This window comes from Trichomycterus rosablanca, chromosome 11 (assembly GCF_030014385.1).
Source record: "Trichomycterus rosablanca isolate fTriRos1 chromosome 11, fTriRos1.hap1, whole genome shotgun sequence".
Classification (NCBI taxonomy): Eukaryota; Metazoa; Chordata; class Actinopteri; order Siluriformes; family Trichomycteridae; genus Trichomycterus; species Trichomycterus rosablanca.
In genome coordinates this window covers 10038183-10058173 of record NC_085998.1, presented here as the reverse complement: position 1 = coordinate 10058173, position 19991 = coordinate 10038183, and the positions used below count along the sequence as shown (strand labels likewise).

Genomic DNA, 19991 nt, shown 5'->3' with positions numbered 1-19991 from the left:
TGTCATCCATTAGAGCCATGGTGACGTAAAGCTTACTTGACTGTTGACAGCATTGAGAATATAAAGTGACCAGAAATTGATTTATTTTATATCAAATTATACAATTCTGTGAGTAGCACTGTCTGCTCACAAGAAGAAGGGTCTGGGTTTGATTCCACAGCAGGCAGCCAGGGTTCTTTCTGTGTGGACTTTGCATGTTCTCCCTGTGTCTGTGTGGAATTGGAAAAACTAAAAATTAAACTACAAAAAAAATCATTAAAGTTTATGTGTGCACCCTGTGATGGACTGGTGACCTGTCTGAGGTGTTTCCAGCATTTCACCCAATGAATCAAACCCACCACAACCCTGACCAGGATAAAGCGATGGTAAAACAGGCAATAAATGAATAAAATAATGAATTAAATCCCAAACACACATTATTTTTATTATTTTATTAAGTCCCATCAACGTCCTGCCAAAACTTCAATGTGCCTACACACTGCATTCATTGTTTTCTCTATTTTACTCAAAAGGTTCTGAAGAGGAAGCATTTGTGTTTCCTCATCAGAATGGACCTGACCACTCCAAGGCTGACACCACTTCACAGAGTAACCTGGAGAACTCCACACTGTCGGACCGCTCCACCCAGACTGAGCCAGGAGTGTGGACACCAGTATCTAACCAGAGAGGCCAGTGCCAATCCAAACCAGTTTCACCCACTGAGAAGGTAAAACTAGAAGTGATGTCATGTAAATTACAAGTGTCCACAAAGATTTGATCAAAAATCAGCTTTTAAAGACGAGCTAATTAGTGACGACCTGGAGTCTGACATTCCTGGTATGGTACAGGATGTTCTGTGAGAGCCATATGGCTGTAGGATCCAGGGAACATGGGTTCCATCCTTACCGCCTGTCAAGATTAGTAAGAAGTTTCATATATTCTTTCCCCAGATTCTCTGGCTGCACTATATGTAACTTTGGCAGCTGTTCAAGAGTTGCTCCTCATTTGAAGGTGTGTTCCTCTGCATGGTTTAGTTTGGCTGGCAGCTGGGACACAAACACACAACAGCATCTTGATCTGTCAACCTCTCAGTTGACAATCACCTGTCTTGTATCCCTCTGCACTGCCTAGTTTGGCAGGCAGGTGGGGTATGAGGTCCAGTTGCGTGTGAGCTGTCAGAACGCTCCCTTCAATGGAGAAAAGCTACAGTACTGTGTAGGGACATTGTAGTCTAGTGGTTAAGATACTGGACTAGTAATCAGAATGTTGCTGGTTCAAGCCCCACCAAAGCCAGGTTGCTGCAAGGCCCTTAACCCTCAGTTGCTTAGACTGTATACTGTCATGGTACTGTAAGTCGCTTTGAATAAAGGCGTCTGCTAAATGCAGAAAATGTAAATGTAAGTACTGAATTGCCTCCATTTCTGGGCAATTTACATTATGGCGGATTAAACATGTTGGCCTTAAAAGTTTATTAGGGCGTGAGCTTTTTTGGGTAAAACACTCAGATTTGTTTTGCCTTTTTAAAACAGGGAACCTCTACAACTTACATCTCCAAAATTATCTTGTTCATTTAGCGAACTGCGGTCTGGGTCCTTTCTGTGTGGTTTGCATGTTCTCCCTGTGTCTGCATGGGTTTACTCCAGGTGCTCCGGTTTCCTCCCACAGTCAAAAGACATGCAAGTGAGGTGAATTGGAGATACTAAATTGTCCATAACTGTGTTTGGCTTAGAGATTCACATACCATTTCCAGCCTGGACTATAATAAAAAAAACGACCATTACAATTGTTTACGCAGAGTAGGTTTGTGTATTTCTCTAAAACCCCTTTCTTACTTCTGTATTGTTCCAGAGTGCTACACTGCCGGCCAGAATGAGGGGCTCGTCTGCACCCTCCTCCTTCCTGCAGGAAAAGATGGGGGAGCTCCAACTGAACAAAGACAAGCGCAAAGAGCCTGACTGAACCCTGGTGCACAGCCAAGAACCAAATCACTGTTGGGAATACAAGTCAAACACATTTTGTTGCAAATAAACTGTCTGAAAGTCTTTAAGTGATGCATTAATGTTAGGACACAATGACCAGGACCAGCGTGCAAGTGCCTACTTCAGTTACACCTTCAGAGCCATACTGGAAGGTGACTGAACTGAGAATAAGTGCCATGTTTTTATCACCAGCATCCACTGCCAATTAAATCAATCAGTCTTAATATTGATGAACATTTGTACAGAAGCATCCAAAGGTGACCCACCAGTGCACTGATGTAACCACTACCCACCCTGTCTTCACGTGAGTCAAGAGCATGTCTACACCACCTGGTGGACCAAAACCATGTCAAAAAGGTGCTTACTGCAAGAGCTACGTTCAGTTATGAAACAAAAAAATGAAAAAGACAAAAAGAATTGTTTATGGCTGTAGGCTGTTGTGTTCATTCACACTGACTTCATTGGTTTTGTACTTTACATTGTGAGATTTCTGATGTGTCTCGTGTAATAGAAATGTAAATGCTGGACTTTCACAATGCAATAATGCATCATCACTGTGCCTTGTGCAATACACAATTTACTCAGAGCAGCAAAAGGAAGGTACCGTACACAGTGAACGAGCCCATAAGGAATGCTGGAAATGAACACTGTGGACCTCTGTGTTTTTGTTTCTAACAACATACCAATCTCGTACATCATTACCGACTTGAATGTTTGTGTTACTAAATTCTCAATGTAGGCTGTAGATTTTTATTTATTGAAAAATGAATGAATTTTAAGTATTTTGTGTCTTAAAATGCTGAATAACTGCCATGACTGTTAAAAAAGATTTGTTTTATGTGTGGATACATGCATTAAATGCTGAACATCAACGCTGAGTCACTTGATTTCAATAAGCAACCTGAGAAGAATTAAAACAACATGGTACAGATCACAGGAATATGTCATTTAGAGGAGGTTATTTATATCCAGAATTGTGCCGAATGGCCTCATTCATACAAGCTGACAAGCAGGTCAGATAAAGGAAATTGGCTGTGTACTATTCTCATCTGAGGTTGCCATCTCATCTGAGGTTTTCCTAAGTAGAGCTCCCAGGGCAAATGCGTCCAAATGGCCTGAAATAAGCATGTAAATACAGACTGTGTATTTATCTAACACCGCTTTGTTCGACCGTTTGGATGAAGCTGTATGTTTTTCTACGGAAATAATGAACTCAGTGGTAGAGTTGTAATGTAACAACATATACATTAAAAGTAATCCTGTTTTTAAAACATGCATAAACAATACAAACATTTTGTTTTACCTGATAATCACAGTGTCATGTTGCCCACCAATGTCAATTATGAAACACAAGTCTCGAAAACTTGCATTCAAGCTTTCTTTAACCGTTAAGACTATTCACTTGCCTGTCTACCTGTGGGAAGTCCCACTGCAGGTGTCTATGATCACTCCACAAACTTTCCAGTCTTATAGTTTGTTGATTAGGATTTTAACGGTAAGCGTAAAGGTTTTACACTTTGGTTACATTCATGACAGGAACGGTAGTTACTCATTACACAAGGTTCATCAGTTCACACGAGGTTATATCAAACACAGTCATAGACAATTTAGTATCTCCAATTAACCTCACTTGCATGTCTTTGGACTGTGGGAGGAAACTGGAGCACCCACACAGAAAGGACCCGGACCGCCCCACCGGGGGATTGAACCCAGGACCTTCTTGCTGTGAGGCGACAGTGCTACCCACTTAGCCACCGTGCCGCCCTTATAGTCTTATAGAGCACATGTGATGTGGAATGTGATACAGGCATCAAATTAGGAACTGGCATATAGTCACAAAAATCAATATAGTTTCTTTTATGTGCAGTTTACCTGCTATCCTAATTACTTTAAAAGTGGGTTTGAAGATAATTAAACATAATTGTCTACAATAAACTTACATCCTGAATTTAGTTTAGAGAACCAACAACCAACTAAATAAATTAAATTTAAATATAAAATGAGAATTACATTCACACCCAGGGGCAGCTCGTTCCTTAGGGTGATCGGGCGACGCACCACCAAAGGGCGAAAGGGAAGAAATTTTTCTATCACAGCTGTGACTGTTCTGGAGTCAGTCTTGCCTCGGAATATCATAGTCCAATCAGCGTCGAGTTGTGTTCTGTACAGTACCGCCCCTTTTGGGGCGATTTCAGTCTGACTGAAAATCGCCCCAGATTGCTCTCATAGACTCTCATGTTAAGGCTCTTTTTTTCGAACTGCAGGCGCTGCAATACAATCTGAATGGGTTCCGGGAGGGCTCGCACTTACGTGCTTGGTCACACGTAACCTGGTTTAGCGATCTCTTCACCATGTCTACCATTACCTCAGTTCAGAGCAACTCCATCGTGTAATCAGGATAAATTAGCAACTTCCCAGCTAACAAAATTACGTTCTGAGAACGTTCCCCAAACGTTCAATTTTGGTTGTGGGAACGTTGCATTGGAATGTTCCCTCAACGTTATTTTGTCCAGTTTTCTTGATGTTCTCAGAACGTTTTTTTAAAGTTATGAAACGTTCATAGAACGTTACCTAAACCTCATTTGCAACCATAATTTAACGTTCTGGGAACATTGTCTTGGAATGTTCTAGGAACATTTTAAATAAGGTCCTCTGAGTGTTTTATTAGAATGTTCCTTCAACGTTATTTTGTCAGTTTTTTGTCAGTTTTCTTAATATACTCAAGACATTTAATACATTTAATAAAGTTAAAGAACATACCCAAAAACATTTTTAAATGTTTTAAATGTTTACTTTAACATACTTTTAACATAACTACAGATAATGTTAATCCAGTACAATGTTAATCCCTCTGTCTCTGTGATATATTGGATGAAGGAGATTGCAGGCAGAGAGAGAATCCGTTTAACTATGCACATTCATTCACTTAGTAATTACCGTCATTATCTTATATAGTCATTAAGTATTTACTGCCACCTTCTAACCGTTAACTAACTTATAGTTATATATCACCAAATACAATTCTAATATACTACAGTCTTGAACCCCCCAACCCCCTTAGACATTACCATTAATTAAAAAAAATATCTAAATCACTCTGATAACATTTGCTATGATGGTCTAATTCAAACAATTCATGTGATAATACTGACATAAACGGAGGCAAAATCAATGCAAACATATTTATTTTAAAAATAATAAATATATGGAAAATATATATATATAAATTCTAATGTAAATGAATAAATGGAAAATGGGGAAAAAAAACAAATAAAGTTAGGGAGTAATTCAGGGTGTCTGCATTCTCCACCTGCAAAGTAAACAAAGAGGTTTTTCAAGTATTTCTGCATATTTATCAGTACATGTAAAACATTTTACACTGTAACCAAGTCATTCTGGGCAGCTAAAATACAAAGCTTCCTTGAAGTTATGTTGCAGTCTTTAATTTAATTTAAGTCTTCAATGTGCAAGAGGTGTCTGTGGCTCTTTTTAATGGTTGAATTACTCGTATGTGTGATTTTACAGTGAAAATCATGAAATAGCATTATTTAATTAATTTTTTTTTTGTAAATATTGTTTCTGTTTTTGTATTTTAAATAATCCAACTAAGCAATTAATTAAAAACATAATCACCGGATTGATTAGGAAAATAATAGTTAGTTGCAACCATGTGAAGTGAAGCATTTTAGTTTTGTGCATACACGTTAGTTTAGGATTATAAACTGTTCAGACAATGTAGGATATATGTCACATTAAAAAGCTATGGGGGAAAAGGACTAATTAAGTGTTAATCTTTTTATCTAATTAATCTTCTTTTAACTGAGAACAGTCCACCGAGTAAAAGTGTCAGTATAAGAGTTCATATGCTGAATACTTTAAATGCTGTTGAAGTTATGAATAAAAATCTGTTTTTTATTATGTAATAAAGGGTAAAAGTGTCAGTATAAGAGTTGTAGTATGTAATGTGGGTTACACTTGATAAAAGACATTGTTTTGGAGCAATTTGATGCATATTTTAAAAGCTATTGAAGTTATTAATATACTGAATCAGAGCCGGCGCTGGGGGGGCTGAGGGGGGCATTGCCCCCCCAAATTGTGTCTTTGCCCCCCCAAGCACAATGCAAGCAACGGCTATTTTTAAAATGATCTCTGAACCAATCACAAAAATGCATTTTGTTTTACAGTGTGAAGATATTTCCTTGCTTATTCCTGATTGGCTCTTTGAGTCATATAAAAATCGGCAGACTGCCCCAAACAGTTCAGTTCGGCAGTATATGTTCTGTTAGTGTGAGCGAGAGGCAGGTATACTGGTAAACACTTTTTTTTTTACAGAATTAGTATTCTTTTGTTTTCTTTATATTTTAATTTCCCAATAATATAAATATTCTCACTCATTCCTATTTCCACGTTTGAATATTCTCAGTCTGTGTGTAGGTACATTTGTCAGCTTTGACTTAAATTTGTATTAAAGCCTTTCAAGAAATAGAGTTGTTCTATTAGTAATGGCAATTTAATTAAGGGGGCGTATTCTCCATTTACATAATCAACATGTATTTTTTAATCATTGGGTTTTAAGTTTAAGTTCGAAAACATGCATTTTTATTTCTTTACCTCATACATCACTTTAAGCCAGTATCAATAGCTTGGCTGTCATCATTCATGCACAAATCAAGCCTTGAATATATTTCTGGCTTCAAAAACATGACTATCAACATGCCCCCTCATTAGGTTTTACTGCCCCCCCAAGCAAAGTAGTCCAGAACCGGGGCTGTACTGAATACTCTAAATGCTATTGAAGTTATGAATAAAAATCTGTTTTTTATTATGTAATAAAGGGTAAAAGTATCAGTATAAGAGTTGTAGTATGTAATGTGGGTTACACTTGATAAAATACAACTTGTTATGGAGCAATTTGATGCATATTCCAAAGCTATTGAAGTTATTCATATGCTGAATACTTTAAATGCTGTTGAAGTTATGAATAAAAATCTGTTTTTTATTATGTAATAAAGGGTAAAAGTGTCAGTATAAGAGTTGTAGTATGTAATGTGGGTTACGCTTGATAAAATACAACTTGTTTTTGAGCAATTTGATGCATATTCCAAAGCTATTGAAGTTATTAATATGCTGAATACTTTAAATGCTATTGAAGTTATGAATAAAAATCTGTTTTTGCGCTGATGAAGGACTAGAGGATGACTAACACAAACTGTGCAGCAACAGATCAGCTATTGATTGCTTCCTCAATCTGATATATATATATATATATATATATATATAATTTTTCCTAATATGGGTCTAAAGAATATCACACACATACTCTTTTAAAATTTTGTTTAAAAAAATTTTTTTTAAAAGAACGTTCATATAACATTACACATTGAACAGAATATTTATCAAGGTCACGTAACGTTTATAAACGTTCTATTAATGTTATTGTGAGAACGTTTGCTCATAACATTAGGATAACTTTCCCGTAACGTTAGTGAAAGTTGTGGGAACGTTCCCTGTTAGAACGTTGAAGAATTAGGGCCACCCAGACCAAATTTAAACATCAAGTATCTACGAAGGGGGGACAATCATATAAGTAACAAGTAAATTACAAGTAAGTAATGTCATTTTTTAAATTGTGATTGCCCTTATCTCCCCAATTGTTTAATTGTACTTCTTTATTCATTGCACATCAGCCCCGATGCCAATCTTTATTCTGGATCTGCTGCACCTAAAATAAAATGCTATCTGATGAAGACTGAATTAAATTGTTAGTGTGAAGGCTTTACTTAATTTTATGATTAATGGTAAAGCTGCTCTCTCTCCATGTTCAAAGTTATTTGTGAGGGCAAACTGACAGATGACTTAAGATGTTAATTATTTAAGCTTTAATTTACCCATTGAACGGGTCACCTTGACCATCATCGCAACAATTGCTCCCCCTGAGAGATTTGGCAGGAGCCGCCACTGCTCAAGGGCCCAACAGCAGCAATCTGGCAGTGGTGGGGCTTGAACCAGTGACTTTCTGATTACTAGTCCAGTACCTAAGTGAGTGGCATCTGCTCCGCAAGCCTAGAGTAACAAATAATGGATAAATAATAACAATAAATAATAAAAAATAAAAAATAATAAATATTGGAAAGAGAATTTGTTTAGACTTAATGTTTTAATGTACAAAGAGTATACAAAATATTTACAGAAACTGTGTCTAAAATATGCTCTTTCACAGTTTAATAAATACATAATTTGTGGACAGAAATGAGAAAATGTAAATATTAAATATTCTGTATACTTATTAAATTATATGGCGGCACGGTGGCTGAGTGGGTAGCACTGTCGCCTCACAGCAATAATGTCCTGGGTTCGATCCCCAGATGGGGCGGTCCGGGTCCTTTCTGTGTGGAGTTTGCATGTTCTGTCTGTGTGGGTTTCCTCCGGGTGCTCCGGTTTCCTCCCACAGTCCAAAGACGTGCAAGTGAGGTGAATTGGAGATACAAAATTGTCTGTAACTTTTCAATATAACCTTGTGATCTGATGAATCTTGTGTAATAAGTAACTACCGTTCCTGTCATGAATGTAACCAAAGTGTAAAACATGATATTAAAATCCTAATAAGACAAACAAAATTAAATCATATGTTTACTTAATAAAAGAGTGTTTGTGTTTTTGTGAAACAGTGCATTGTGTTTTTATGTAAAGAACTGGTGTGTAATGCAAATTATTTACATGTTTGCTTAATTAAATCAGGAGCTGAATTTAAAGTGTTGAGAAATACAACGGTATAAACTACAGAGGGCATGGGGTCCCTAGGACTGGAGTTGATAACTACTGCTTTATTTTTATTTAACCCATACCTTAACTAGTGCTTTGTTTTGATAGTTTGACAACAGGCATGCCACTGTGAATAACTGGCTAATGTTTACTGTATGGGAAAGGGAAATTAATTAGCCGTGGAGCCTGAGTGCTGTAGCTGTTCCATTAAAAAAAAATTCTGGAATTTTTGGTTCAACCAAGTGGTCTGGTAAGAAATGTCTGCTATAGACCTTCGTATAAGGCGAAATAGTAAAGTGGACGGATGTTTATTAGCCACTGCCTCCTGAGTTCACTCTGAGCTGGGAAGCTATGAAAACTTCCATTAAACTTCGCCGACGCCGAGCAAAGAGGCACACGACAGTGCTCTGAATATTTCTTAAGCTGTTTCTGGAAATGTTCCGATTTAAAACCTTTACACCGGACACTCATTTTAATCTCACGAAGGTTTTGCATATGCCGATGAATGTAAACAATACAACCGGAAACGATCAAGCCGCACTATTTGAAAACGGAAATGCGTCATAGCCTTGAGTGCAAGGAGTCCATTGCCCGCTCCTGAGAGATTTGGCAGCAGCCGCCACTGTTTACACCGCTTTTTACTAAGTTACTTCAGCAACTTAGTGTTAGCTAATCGCGTTTCTAAACAAAGAGAATTTACCTATCTAAATTAGCAGTATTACATAAAAATGATATGTAATACGTAAACATGATAGTAACTTAATTGATTTATTTATTGATGATTTAACGTAGTTTGGCTAGCGGTTTAACATGCCTTTGCAACCTTATACAAGAGCACTATGTGACGCGTAGTTTCTCCATAACTTACTAGTGTACTTCATTTACAAAAATACCTAATTTGGGGCGGAACCAAACATGGTGCTGCAACTGGCAAAAAAAAAAAAAAAAAAGCCACGATTTATTTAATTCATTTAAAATTAAATTTAACTTGAATGTATTTACTTAAAAAACGTATACATAACAGTTTACATTGTAGATATTGTTATATATACTTTTAGAGTGATAGTGAGGAAAAGAATGGTATATAAAGAATGGCATTTTTAGCACAGGGGCTAAATGTTTTAATGTCAAAATAGTTTAACTGTATTATTGTAACCTTGTAATCAATTTTCGTTCATACTTGCGTTGAGCAAAAAAAAAAAAACAAGACAAAACATTAATCTACTGCTGTAGCAATACTTGTGTGTTTATCTTTAATTTTTGTAATTCTAATATTTAAAAAAACATATGTAAAGTGCATGGCAAACAAGACCCACAAAACACGAATACAGCAACAAAATACATAACCAACCAGTTTAGGATGTTTTATTTTACAAGAATCAAGACATCTCTATTCACATGCCATTTTAAATTTCCTGACTCGAACAGGACCGATGCATAGCCATGAGAAGCAGATTTAACATTTGTGAGTTATCATCTGTAACTCTCATATAACAGTCCAGTACATCTTTAATCTTGCTGCATCACTTGAACACGCAATTAATAGTATTTGTTAATTTTAAGCCCCATCCCTGGTCAAAATGACATTCTTGAGCAGGAAAAACACAAATTTAAACAAGGTTCTCTTATTTATCACCATATCTATGTAATAAAAGTGGTCTCTTCTAAGATGACAGCAGCCCCGGTGACCATTCATAAGGGGTCTTCAATTCATTTGATTAGTATTTCAATAGTGTAAACAGTGTTATTGCCTTCACATCAACTGAAACCAATAAATGAAAAGACATCGCTCTGTACCACCATCTCATCGTCTTATTTCTTTTATTAATCTGTAACTGCTTCATCAACTCTCTGTTTTGCTGGGGTGATTTAGAGTAACCAATCCAACTTTTTAAAAGGCAAAATTCAAACCCAGGTCTATATTTGAAGCACACAAATACCTGCAGTGCTACCGTTAAAATGCGACCTGATTTTTTTTTAAGAATGGTGAAACAAAGACTTTAACAAAGCACATTGAGGCTGGTGGCTCATAATGGCACAACACCTTATTGAGACAAGATCCTGGAATTCCTAACCCACCTTTAATAACAACAAATATATATGGTTAGGTTAGAAATGCATAACCACAAAATTCTTTGTTCTGAAAACACTTTCTGTATCAACTAGAACAAAAACCTCCTTTTGCTATTACTGAGTTTAAGGCAAATTGTTTTTTAAATTTCTCAGAACAGAGAACAGCATTACTTTTGGAGGCAATTATATGTACACTATAGATGTGGTGAAAAGAGATTTAAAAAATGCAGAGGCATTACGTTAAATTCTTAATAAAAAAAATACAGGATTACTCGACTCCTATAGAGAAATGTGATGTTTATATAGATCCTGGTAATTCACAACACTGGTTTAACCATCAACTAATTTGCTTTCCACACATGCAACTGAACCTTTTGGTTAAAAGTAGATACTAGATACACACAGTGGATATGTATATAACACCCTCTTAAATCAGAAAGTTGTGTGTGTGGTTAGACTTCCTCAAAGCTGTGCATCTTATAACAGTATTCATGGACATTGTACACTTTGCCCACACATACTGACTCAGTCCCTTTGTTTAATGCATTTATATTATTTGTTATTAGGAGCAGCCGGGAATGACAGTAGGAGCCTGTTGACCTCCCGGAGCTGAGCGTCCAGAGTTTCCGTGGTCAGGGCAAGCTCGCCCAGTTGGGTCTGCAGGCTGTTGATGGTCTGTGTAAGCTCCTCTTCCTTCCTCCTGCTGTTGGCGGCCTGTCGGCTGTACTCCAGCACCATACAGCCACCACCAATTATGAAGATAATAGCCTCTCCAAGAAGCTCAGCTCCCAGTTCTGCCGCCGCCTCCTCATTTAGTGGTTTGATAGCTGAGCCGCGGAAGCCCATGATCCTCATTTTGGTTCTCATCTCCACCCAGTGGTACACTTAGAAAGAAAAAAGATGAACTTTCAAGAATAACAACTGATTGAATATACTGATATAATAAGATTGTATAATTATGAAACCCTTATTAATATTCTGCTACTGAAAATGTAGCCTAATAATCATCTCATATTCATACCCCAGTGCAACAGTATGGCTCAAGAACATCCCACCTCAATAACTTCAGTAAACACCACACTACACCCCTAACACCACCAACACACCGGACTACACACTGGACCTATTCTTTATAATTTATCATTTGCACCTGCACTTTTCTCTACATACCTTTTTAGCCTGCTTTCACCCTGTTCTTCAATGGTCAGGACCCCCCACAGGACCACCACAGAGCAGGTATTATTTAGGTGGTGGATCATTCTCACTGACATGGTGGTGGTGTGTTAGTGTGTGTTGTGCTGGTATGAATGGATCAGACACAACAGCGCTGCTGGAGTTTTTAAATACTGTGTCCACTCACTGTCCACTCTATTTGACACTCCTACCTAGTTGGTCCACCTTGTAGATGTAAAGTCAGAGACGATCTCTCATCTATTGCTGCTGTTTGAGTTGGTCATCTTCTAGACCTTCATCAGTGGTCACAGGATGCTGCCCACTGGGAGCTGTTGGCTGGATATATTTTTGGTTGGTGGACTATTCTCAATCCAGCAGTGACAGTGAGGTGTTTAAAAACTCCATCAACATTGCTGTGTCTTATCCACTCATACCAGCACAACACACACTAACACACCACCACCATGTCCCACCGCCCAAATAATACCTAATCTGTAGTTGTCCTGGGAGAGTCCTGACTAGGGCTGGGCGATATATCGAGATTTTATAAAATATCGATATATTTTCATACGCGATAAAAGATAAGACAATATCGCATATATCGATATAGATGTTGCGTTCCAGTTAGATCAGACAGTTCGTCTTTCTCTTCTCCCAGTTTGTCTCTGCACATGTTCACCTGCCCCGCCCCTCTCCCTCACTGCCCCGCCCCTCTCCCTCACTGAACACAACTCGCCCCTCCCCTCTCCCTCACTGCCCCGCCCCTCTCCCTCACTGAACACAACTCACCCCTCCCCACCGCTTCACCAGTAATTCCTGCAGGCAGCGATAGCATGGAGACGGATAAAGACGTGACAGAAGCTATGGAAGAGGAGCTGCTTACTAAAAAGAAAAATAATGACTAATTTTGGAATTATTTGGAGATGGTTCGAATTCAAAGTGTCAGATGAGCAGCAGAATAATGTATTCTGTAGAGAATTCCGAAAACAAGTCCAGACAAAAGGTTCCAGCTCCGTGTACCTTCATTCGTTTTTCACTTCAAATCCCAAAGTTAAAAAACAAGAAAACGAGTCGTTATTCGTTTTAAAAACCAACACAAGCGCATGCACGCGCTGACATGCACGTAGTTACTTCACATTAAGTGTTGAGAAAGTAATAATAACGTAACGGTGCGTCTCCTGTTGTTCTGACTCGTGTGTTTGTATATGTGATGTGCATGTATTTGCTCTATCTGTAAAAACAAACATTATGGGGATTTCTGTACTGGATGTTGTACGTGGTTGTGTTAGTTTATACTGGACGATCGCCCGACGTCCGACACGTCATTTATTTATTTATCTTCTATTATAGTATTTCTTGTTGTCGGCCAATAAACAACCAAACATTATTAAATTGCATGAACTAACTCTGCAGTAAACGAGGAGCAAACAGCAATTAAACAACAAATAAAGCTGTTAAATAATAATAAAGTGCATGAAGAAGAACGCTGATTAAAATGCATTAAATGTTGTAATAGTTACACAGTAACATGAACGATTAGTTCTGCCTGTATTACAGAACTGAGTTCTTTCTATACAGTAAAAGAAAATATGAATGTAAATGTTAATGTTGTGGCGACATATACATAAAATAATGTATAAAGTCCAAACATGGGGGGGTGGGGGGTTAACGAGGGGTTTACTTTAACGGGGTTTTACTTTTAATGTTACACAAGCTCAGCCGGAAACCGTGTCATTCCAACATCTTCCCTACACACTCGCTCCCTGCGCCCTATCGTACACTTAACATTCTTAAAGGGCCAGACAATATATTTGTAATTCACATTACACAACAGGAGATGCCTTAGAAAACAACTTTTTTTTTTCTTAGAATAGCTCTTTTTTTTTTTTTTTAAGGAAAAATAATTCCTGTGTGAAGCTTCCCCAGCATGAATATTAATAAAAGTGCCTGTAAAAAAATTGGAACATGTAGCTTTGTCTCAGAAGTGTCTTTTTGTTATTACCTTATGGGATAAAAAAATATCGAGATATATATCGTATATCGCCATTCAGAAAAAAATATCGAGATATAATTTTTTATCCATATCGCCCAGCCCTAGTCCTGACCATTGAAGAACAGCATAAAAGTGGGCTACTAAAGCATGCAGAGAAATAGATGGACTACAGTCAGTAATTGCTACAAAGTGCTTCTATATGGTAAGTGGAGCTGATAAAATAGCCAGTGAGTGTTGAAACAAGGAGGTGGTTTTAATGTTATGGCTGATCAATGTATATATATATATATATATATATATATATATATATATATATATATATATACAGTGTATCACAAAAGTGAGTACACCCCTCACATTTCTGCAGATATTTAAGTATATCTTTTCATGGGACAACACTGACAAAATGACACTTTGACACAATGAAAAGTAGTCTGTGTGCAGCTTATATAACAGTGTAAATTTATTCTTCCCTCAAAATAACTCAATATACAGCCATTAATGTCTAAACCACCGGCAACAAAAGTGAGTACACCCCTAAGAGACTACACCCCTAAATGTCCAAATTGAGCACTGCTTGTCATTTTCCCTCCAAAATGTCATGTGATTTGTTAGTGTTACTAGGTCTCAGGTGTGCATAGGGAGCAGGTGTGTTCAATTTAGTAGTACAGCTCTCACACTCTCTCATACTGGTCACTGAAAGTTCCAACATGGCACCTCATGGCAAAGAACTCTCTGAGGATCTTAAAAGACGAATTGTTGCGCTACATGAAGATGGCCAAGGCTACAAGAAGATTGCCAACACCCTGAAACTGAGCTGCAGCACAGTGGCCAAGATCATCCAGCGTTTTAAAAGAGCAGGGTCCACTCAGAACAGACCTCGCGTTGGTCGTCCAAAGAAGCTGAGTGCACGTGCTCAGCGTCACATCCAAGTGCTGTCTTTGAAAGATAGGCGCAGGAGTGCTGTCAGCATTGCTGCACAGATTGAAAAGGTGGGGGGTCAGCCTGTCAGTGCTCAGACCATACGCCGCACACTACATCAAATTTGTCTGCATGGCTGTCACCCCAGAAGGAAGCTTCTTCTGAAGTCTCTACACAAGAAAGCCCGCAAACAGTTTGCTGAAGACATGTCAACAAAGGACATGGATTACTGGAACCATGTCCTATGGTCTGATGAGACCAAGATTAATTTGTTTGGTTCAGATGGTCTCAAGCATGTGTGGCGGCAATCAGGTGAGGAGTACAAAGATAAGTGTGTCATGCCTACAGTCAAGCATGGTGGTGGGAATGCCATGGTCTGGGGCTGCATGAGTGCAGCAGGTGTTGGGGAGTTACATTTCATTGAGGGACACATGAACTCCAATATGTACTGTGAAATACTGAAGCAGAGCATGATCCCCTCCCTCCGGAAACTGGGTCGCAGGGCAGTGTTCCAGCATGATAATGACTCCGAACACACCTCTAAGACGACCACTGCTTTATTGAAGAGGCTGAGGGTAAAGGTGATGGACTGGCCAAGCATGTCTCCAGACCTAAACCCAATAGAACATCTTTGGGGCATCCTCAAGCGGAAGGTGGAGGAGCGCAAAGTCTCGAATATCCGCCAGCTCCGTGATGTCGTCATGGAGGAGTGGAAAAGCATTCCAGTGGCAACCTGTGAAGCTCTGGTAAACTCCATGCCCAGGAGAGTTAAGGCAGTTCTGGGAAATAATGGTGGCCACACAAAATATTGACACTTCAGGAACTTTTACTAAGGGGTGTACTCACTTTTGTTGCCGGTGGTTTAGACATTAATGGCTGTATATTGAGTTATTTTGAGGGAAGAATAAATTTACACTGTTATATAAGCTGCACACAGACTACTTTTCATTGTGTCAAAGTGTCATTTTGTCAGTGTTGTCCCATGAAAAGATATACTTAAATATCTGCAGAAATGTGAGGGGTGTACTCACTTTTGTGATACACTGTATATATATATATATATACATACATACATACACATACACACACACACGTACATAGACATAATACCATATATGTAAATAGCTAGAGTTATAATTTTATATTACTCATAGATATATATGTTTACTATTATTCTCTGTTTTTTGCACAATGCTACTATTTGCACTTCTGATAGATGCTAACTGAATTTTGTTGAATCAATGAATCAATCAATGACACAATCAATCTATCCATCTATCTATCTATGGCATGGCTGCCAATTCAAGTGTTTCTACTAGGGATGTAACGATGCACCACAAGACAATTAATAATCGATGCAAATATGCCACGACTCAAATCGATTAAGATGTAAAATGAATCAATATTCAACAGCAGACTGCACTGGCGCTATCCACCTTGCCTGGTTGACCATTTTCTCCCCTAATCTAGTTGTGTCCAATTACACTGATTGCGTCCTCTATACTGATTCGACCCTTCACCGCTGACTGAGGACACCTCTCAACTGACATACACCCCCTCCGGCACGTACAGTCAGTACAGACTGCAATTTTCACCTGCACGAGTCGAGTTCATACACTTGACGGGCACTGTGTATGGAGGGCCGCACCCCCATCAGCATTATTCCTCAGCCCTGTGCAGGCGCCAGCAGTCAGCCAGCAGGGGCCGCAGTTGCACCAGTTATGAGGACCTATGATCCGACTTTCTTACCCTCTAACCCTGAACAACAGCCAATCGTTGTTCATGCTGCCGCCCAACCCAGTCAGAAAGGCAGAGCTGAGATTCAATACTTAAATGTTAATGTTTTAAGTATTTAAGTTAATGAACTTAAATTCAATGTTTAAAAAAATCGTATCATGAATCGTATCGTGGGTACAGTGTATCCCTAGTTTCTACACATTGAGATTCATTTAAAAACATAAAATATAATTGGGAATTTAATTTTGGTAGATTTTATCAACAAGAACTTTCAGGAGTACCAACAACTGTGGCACACAAATGTGAAAACAATGTTTGTTTTCATGTTTTTCAGGGGTGCCAAAAGTGGAATATGTATTAAATAACAAAAGGAAAGTGATTGAGTACTTGTTTTCCATTACTTAAGTAATATTTACTCATACAGTATAAGATATAAAGACGTTTATAGGTTTCAAATAAAGCAATAAGCTACGGGAGACCGTGCGTTACTGCGATTTTATCACGGGGAAGGATGTTTTGGCACAACGCGAAGCGGAGTACCTAAAATAGGGTTGCCAACCGTCCCGTAAAATACGGAATCGTTCCTTATTTGGAAACTAAATGTGGTGTTCCGTATTGAACTGATACGGAATGCGCTTTATTCTGTATTTTTATCAATGGGAGAAATGCTGCAGATTAGACTGAGACTTCCACACTGGAAGAAGCTGAACTACAGCAAAATTACCCTAAGAAGAAATCTAGTTTGATTAACTAAAATTACTTTGTGGAAGAAAATATAAAATGGACAGTGTACATGTGATATGAAATTCTAACAAAATATAATACAAAAAAGTAACATGCCAGCAAAAGATGCCACACAGTTGAGTTTATTTCAAACAGTGCCCACTGCAATACATCAACTAAACAAGACACAAAAAAAACCCAAGTATTTATGAAAAAGTGTGAGAAATGTTCAGCATTTTTTATAATACCAGGTCTGTTGTATTTTTTTTTTAAAGTGAAATTTGCAAGTTTGCACTATTGAGAAAAAATATTACATGATGTTCTTTATGCGTGTTGTTTTGCCTAAAATATGGTTCTGATTTATTATTATAAAGAGCGAAAATAATATATGTTAAACAGCCTATATTAAACTTTTTTTATGTTGATAATGTTCCTATGACTGTGTAAGACCCGTAATATTTTTTATAGGTGTAAACACCCGGCAAAGCAACCCCCACCCTATGCCTTCCACCAACCTGCCAGCCCAGGGTGTTCCTTATTTCCAGTTCTGAAAGTTGGCAACCCTAGCCTAAAACGTCTTTCCCCGTGATAAAATCATAGCAGTAACGCACAATGTTCAATTTATAAATGTTTTTATTTACAAAAACACTCACAAAAAGCATTCTTCCGCGAAATCAGGTAGTCCGTTAAAAGTGTTGCTAGGCAACATGAGGGCGAACATAACATTCGCAATAAACATTCCTCCACAAACACTATTACACTATTTCTTAGACGAAACACCGTTTTAATGATTAGGATTACTGTTTATATTAATCTGGACATTTCCATGTATAGTACATGACTTAAAATAGTGTTCAACCAAGTTTGTACTTTTTCTTTTCAGTGGCGTATTAATATGGAACGATGTGAGGTGGTCATAGGTGTGCGTATATCGGGGATTTTACAACGGCTTCGAACGCGGCTCAGCCAATCAGATCTTAGGACCAGAACTATCCGTTTTATAATCAGATTTTTTCCTTCTAAATATGTAGGAGAGTAAAAGGCACTTTCAAACGAGCTCAATGACAGCCTGACCCCGCCCACTCGGAATAAGACTTCTGTCATTAGTTGCAGTAGGAGCGACAGAACCCACATCAAGCTGTTCATTGGTTCGCTGAAAGATCTGTCACTGTAAACAACGAATAGCAGGGACCTACTGTTTATTCAACGTCTCTGATTGGTTAAATCACGTTATATGAAAACACTATTGGCTCCGCTCAGTGCTGATCTGTCACGGTCTCTCAGTAAGCTGTAATAAAGCTAGAGACTGACTCACCCTGCGCCGGAGGCAGACAGACATAATTCTTAAAAAATTCACTCCTTCTCGCTCCAGCTTTAATCCTGTTAGCCACCGGTTTACTGAGCTGTCTGACCCCAAGATACAGCATCTTAGCGATGGGAAAGGCGCCGACCACCATCTTGGCGGAAGCGCGTCGTTCAACAAAGGCGAGATAAAAAACAGCCGTGGTGGAACAGGCGCGATTAAGAGAAAGTTTGAGTGCATACTGGCTGCGCAAACTTTGCGCATAAATACGTGAACTAGGTTTTAATTAAGTTTTAATTAAGTCTTATGAACTTTAATTATATTTCAAGATAATTAAAATCAGTATGTAATTTCTGCGACTGAAAAATAATATTTACACAACATGGTCTACACGTCATTCACGGAACCCGAAACACGATGAGGCAGATCGTTAAACTAACATTAGGCTAATGGTATACAGCGTACATGAGATACAGATCTCGTAAATTTGCGCAACTGCAGCGCTGCTTATATAAATGATGACTAAAAAAGCCATAATAAACAATTATAAAACCACCTATTCATCAAATAAAAATACTTTAAAAGTATATTTAACATGCAGTAGTAAAATACTAATTACACAATGTATTTTGTGTATAGGTGTGTTTTTTGTGCATTTATGGGTACTGGACTAATAAACAAAATGACGCTGGTTTAAGACCCACCCCTGCCAGGTTGCCACTGTTGGGCCCTTGAGCAAGGCCCTTAACCCCCAATTGCTTAGAAAATATACTGTCACAGTACTGTAAGTCACTTTGGATATAGGCGCCTGCTAAATGCCGAAAATGTAAATGTATCAGTATGTGTTGATTTATGTTGATATACACTGATCAGCCATAACATTAAAACCACCTAGTTTCTGCACACATTGTCCATTTTATCGGCTTCACTGACCATATAGAAGCACTTTGTAGTTCTACAATTACTGACTGTAGTCCATCTGTTTCTCTGCATGCTTTGTTACCCCCCTTTAATGCTGTTCTTCAATGGTCAGGACCACCACAGAGCAGGTATTATTTAGGTGGTGGATCATTCTCAGCACTGCAGTGACACGGACATGGTGGTGGTGTGTTAGTGTGTGTTGTGCTGGTATGAATGGATCAGACACAGCAGTGCTGATGGAGTTTTTAAACACCTCACTGTCCCTGCTGGACTGAGAATAGTCCACCAACCAAAAATATCCAGCCAACAGCGCCCCATGGGTAGTGGCCTGTAACCACTGATGGTCTAAAAGATGACCAACTCAAACAGCAGCAATAGATGAGCGATCGTCTCTGACTTTACATCTACAAGGTGCACCAACTAGGTA

At 38.3% G+C, this 19991-nt stretch overlaps 2 protein-coding genes across 2 annotated transcripts in view; one reads left to right on the top strand and one right to left on the bottom strand.

The window, feature by feature from the left end:
* rasgrp4 (RAS guanyl releasing protein 4) overlaps positions 1-2830 on the top strand; it is a 41820-nt gene extending 38990 nt beyond the window's left edge. The window contains exons 16-17 of the mRNA XM_063004435.1: positions 513-706; positions 1828-2830. Of these exons, the coding sequence (XP_062860505.1) occupies positions 513-706; positions 1828-1938 (305 nt within the window). The 3' untranslated portion in view covers positions 1939-2830. The remainder of the gene's footprint in view (positions 1-512; positions 707-1827) is intronic.
* A 7239-nt stretch (positions 2831-10069) lies between these two features.
* On the bottom strand, positions 10070-18841 carry opa3 (outer mitochondrial membrane lipid metabolism regulator OPA3). Its single transcript, XM_063004465.1, has 2 exons — positions 18656-18841; positions 10070-11677 (listed from the first exon to the last, which is right to left on the bottom strand). Exons 1-2 carry the CDS (start codon positions 18795-18797, stop codon positions 11346-11348), a joined length of 474 nt encoding a protein of 157 aa, XP_062860535.1. The 5' UTR covers positions 18798-18841; the 3' UTR covers positions 10070-11345.
* Positions 18842-19991: the final 1150 nt, after the last annotated feature.

Bases quoted from the DNA above. Each gene is read 5' to 3' on its own strand.
- opa3 (XM_063004465.1), bottom strand. From the start codon at position 18,797: ATGGTGGTCGGCGCCTTTCCCATCGCTAAGATGCTGTATCTTGGGGTC. The intron at 11,678-18,655 runs GTGAGTCAGTCT...TTTCTTTCTAAG, and splicing joins CTGTCTGCCTCCGGCGCAGG to TGTACCACTGGGTGGAGATG.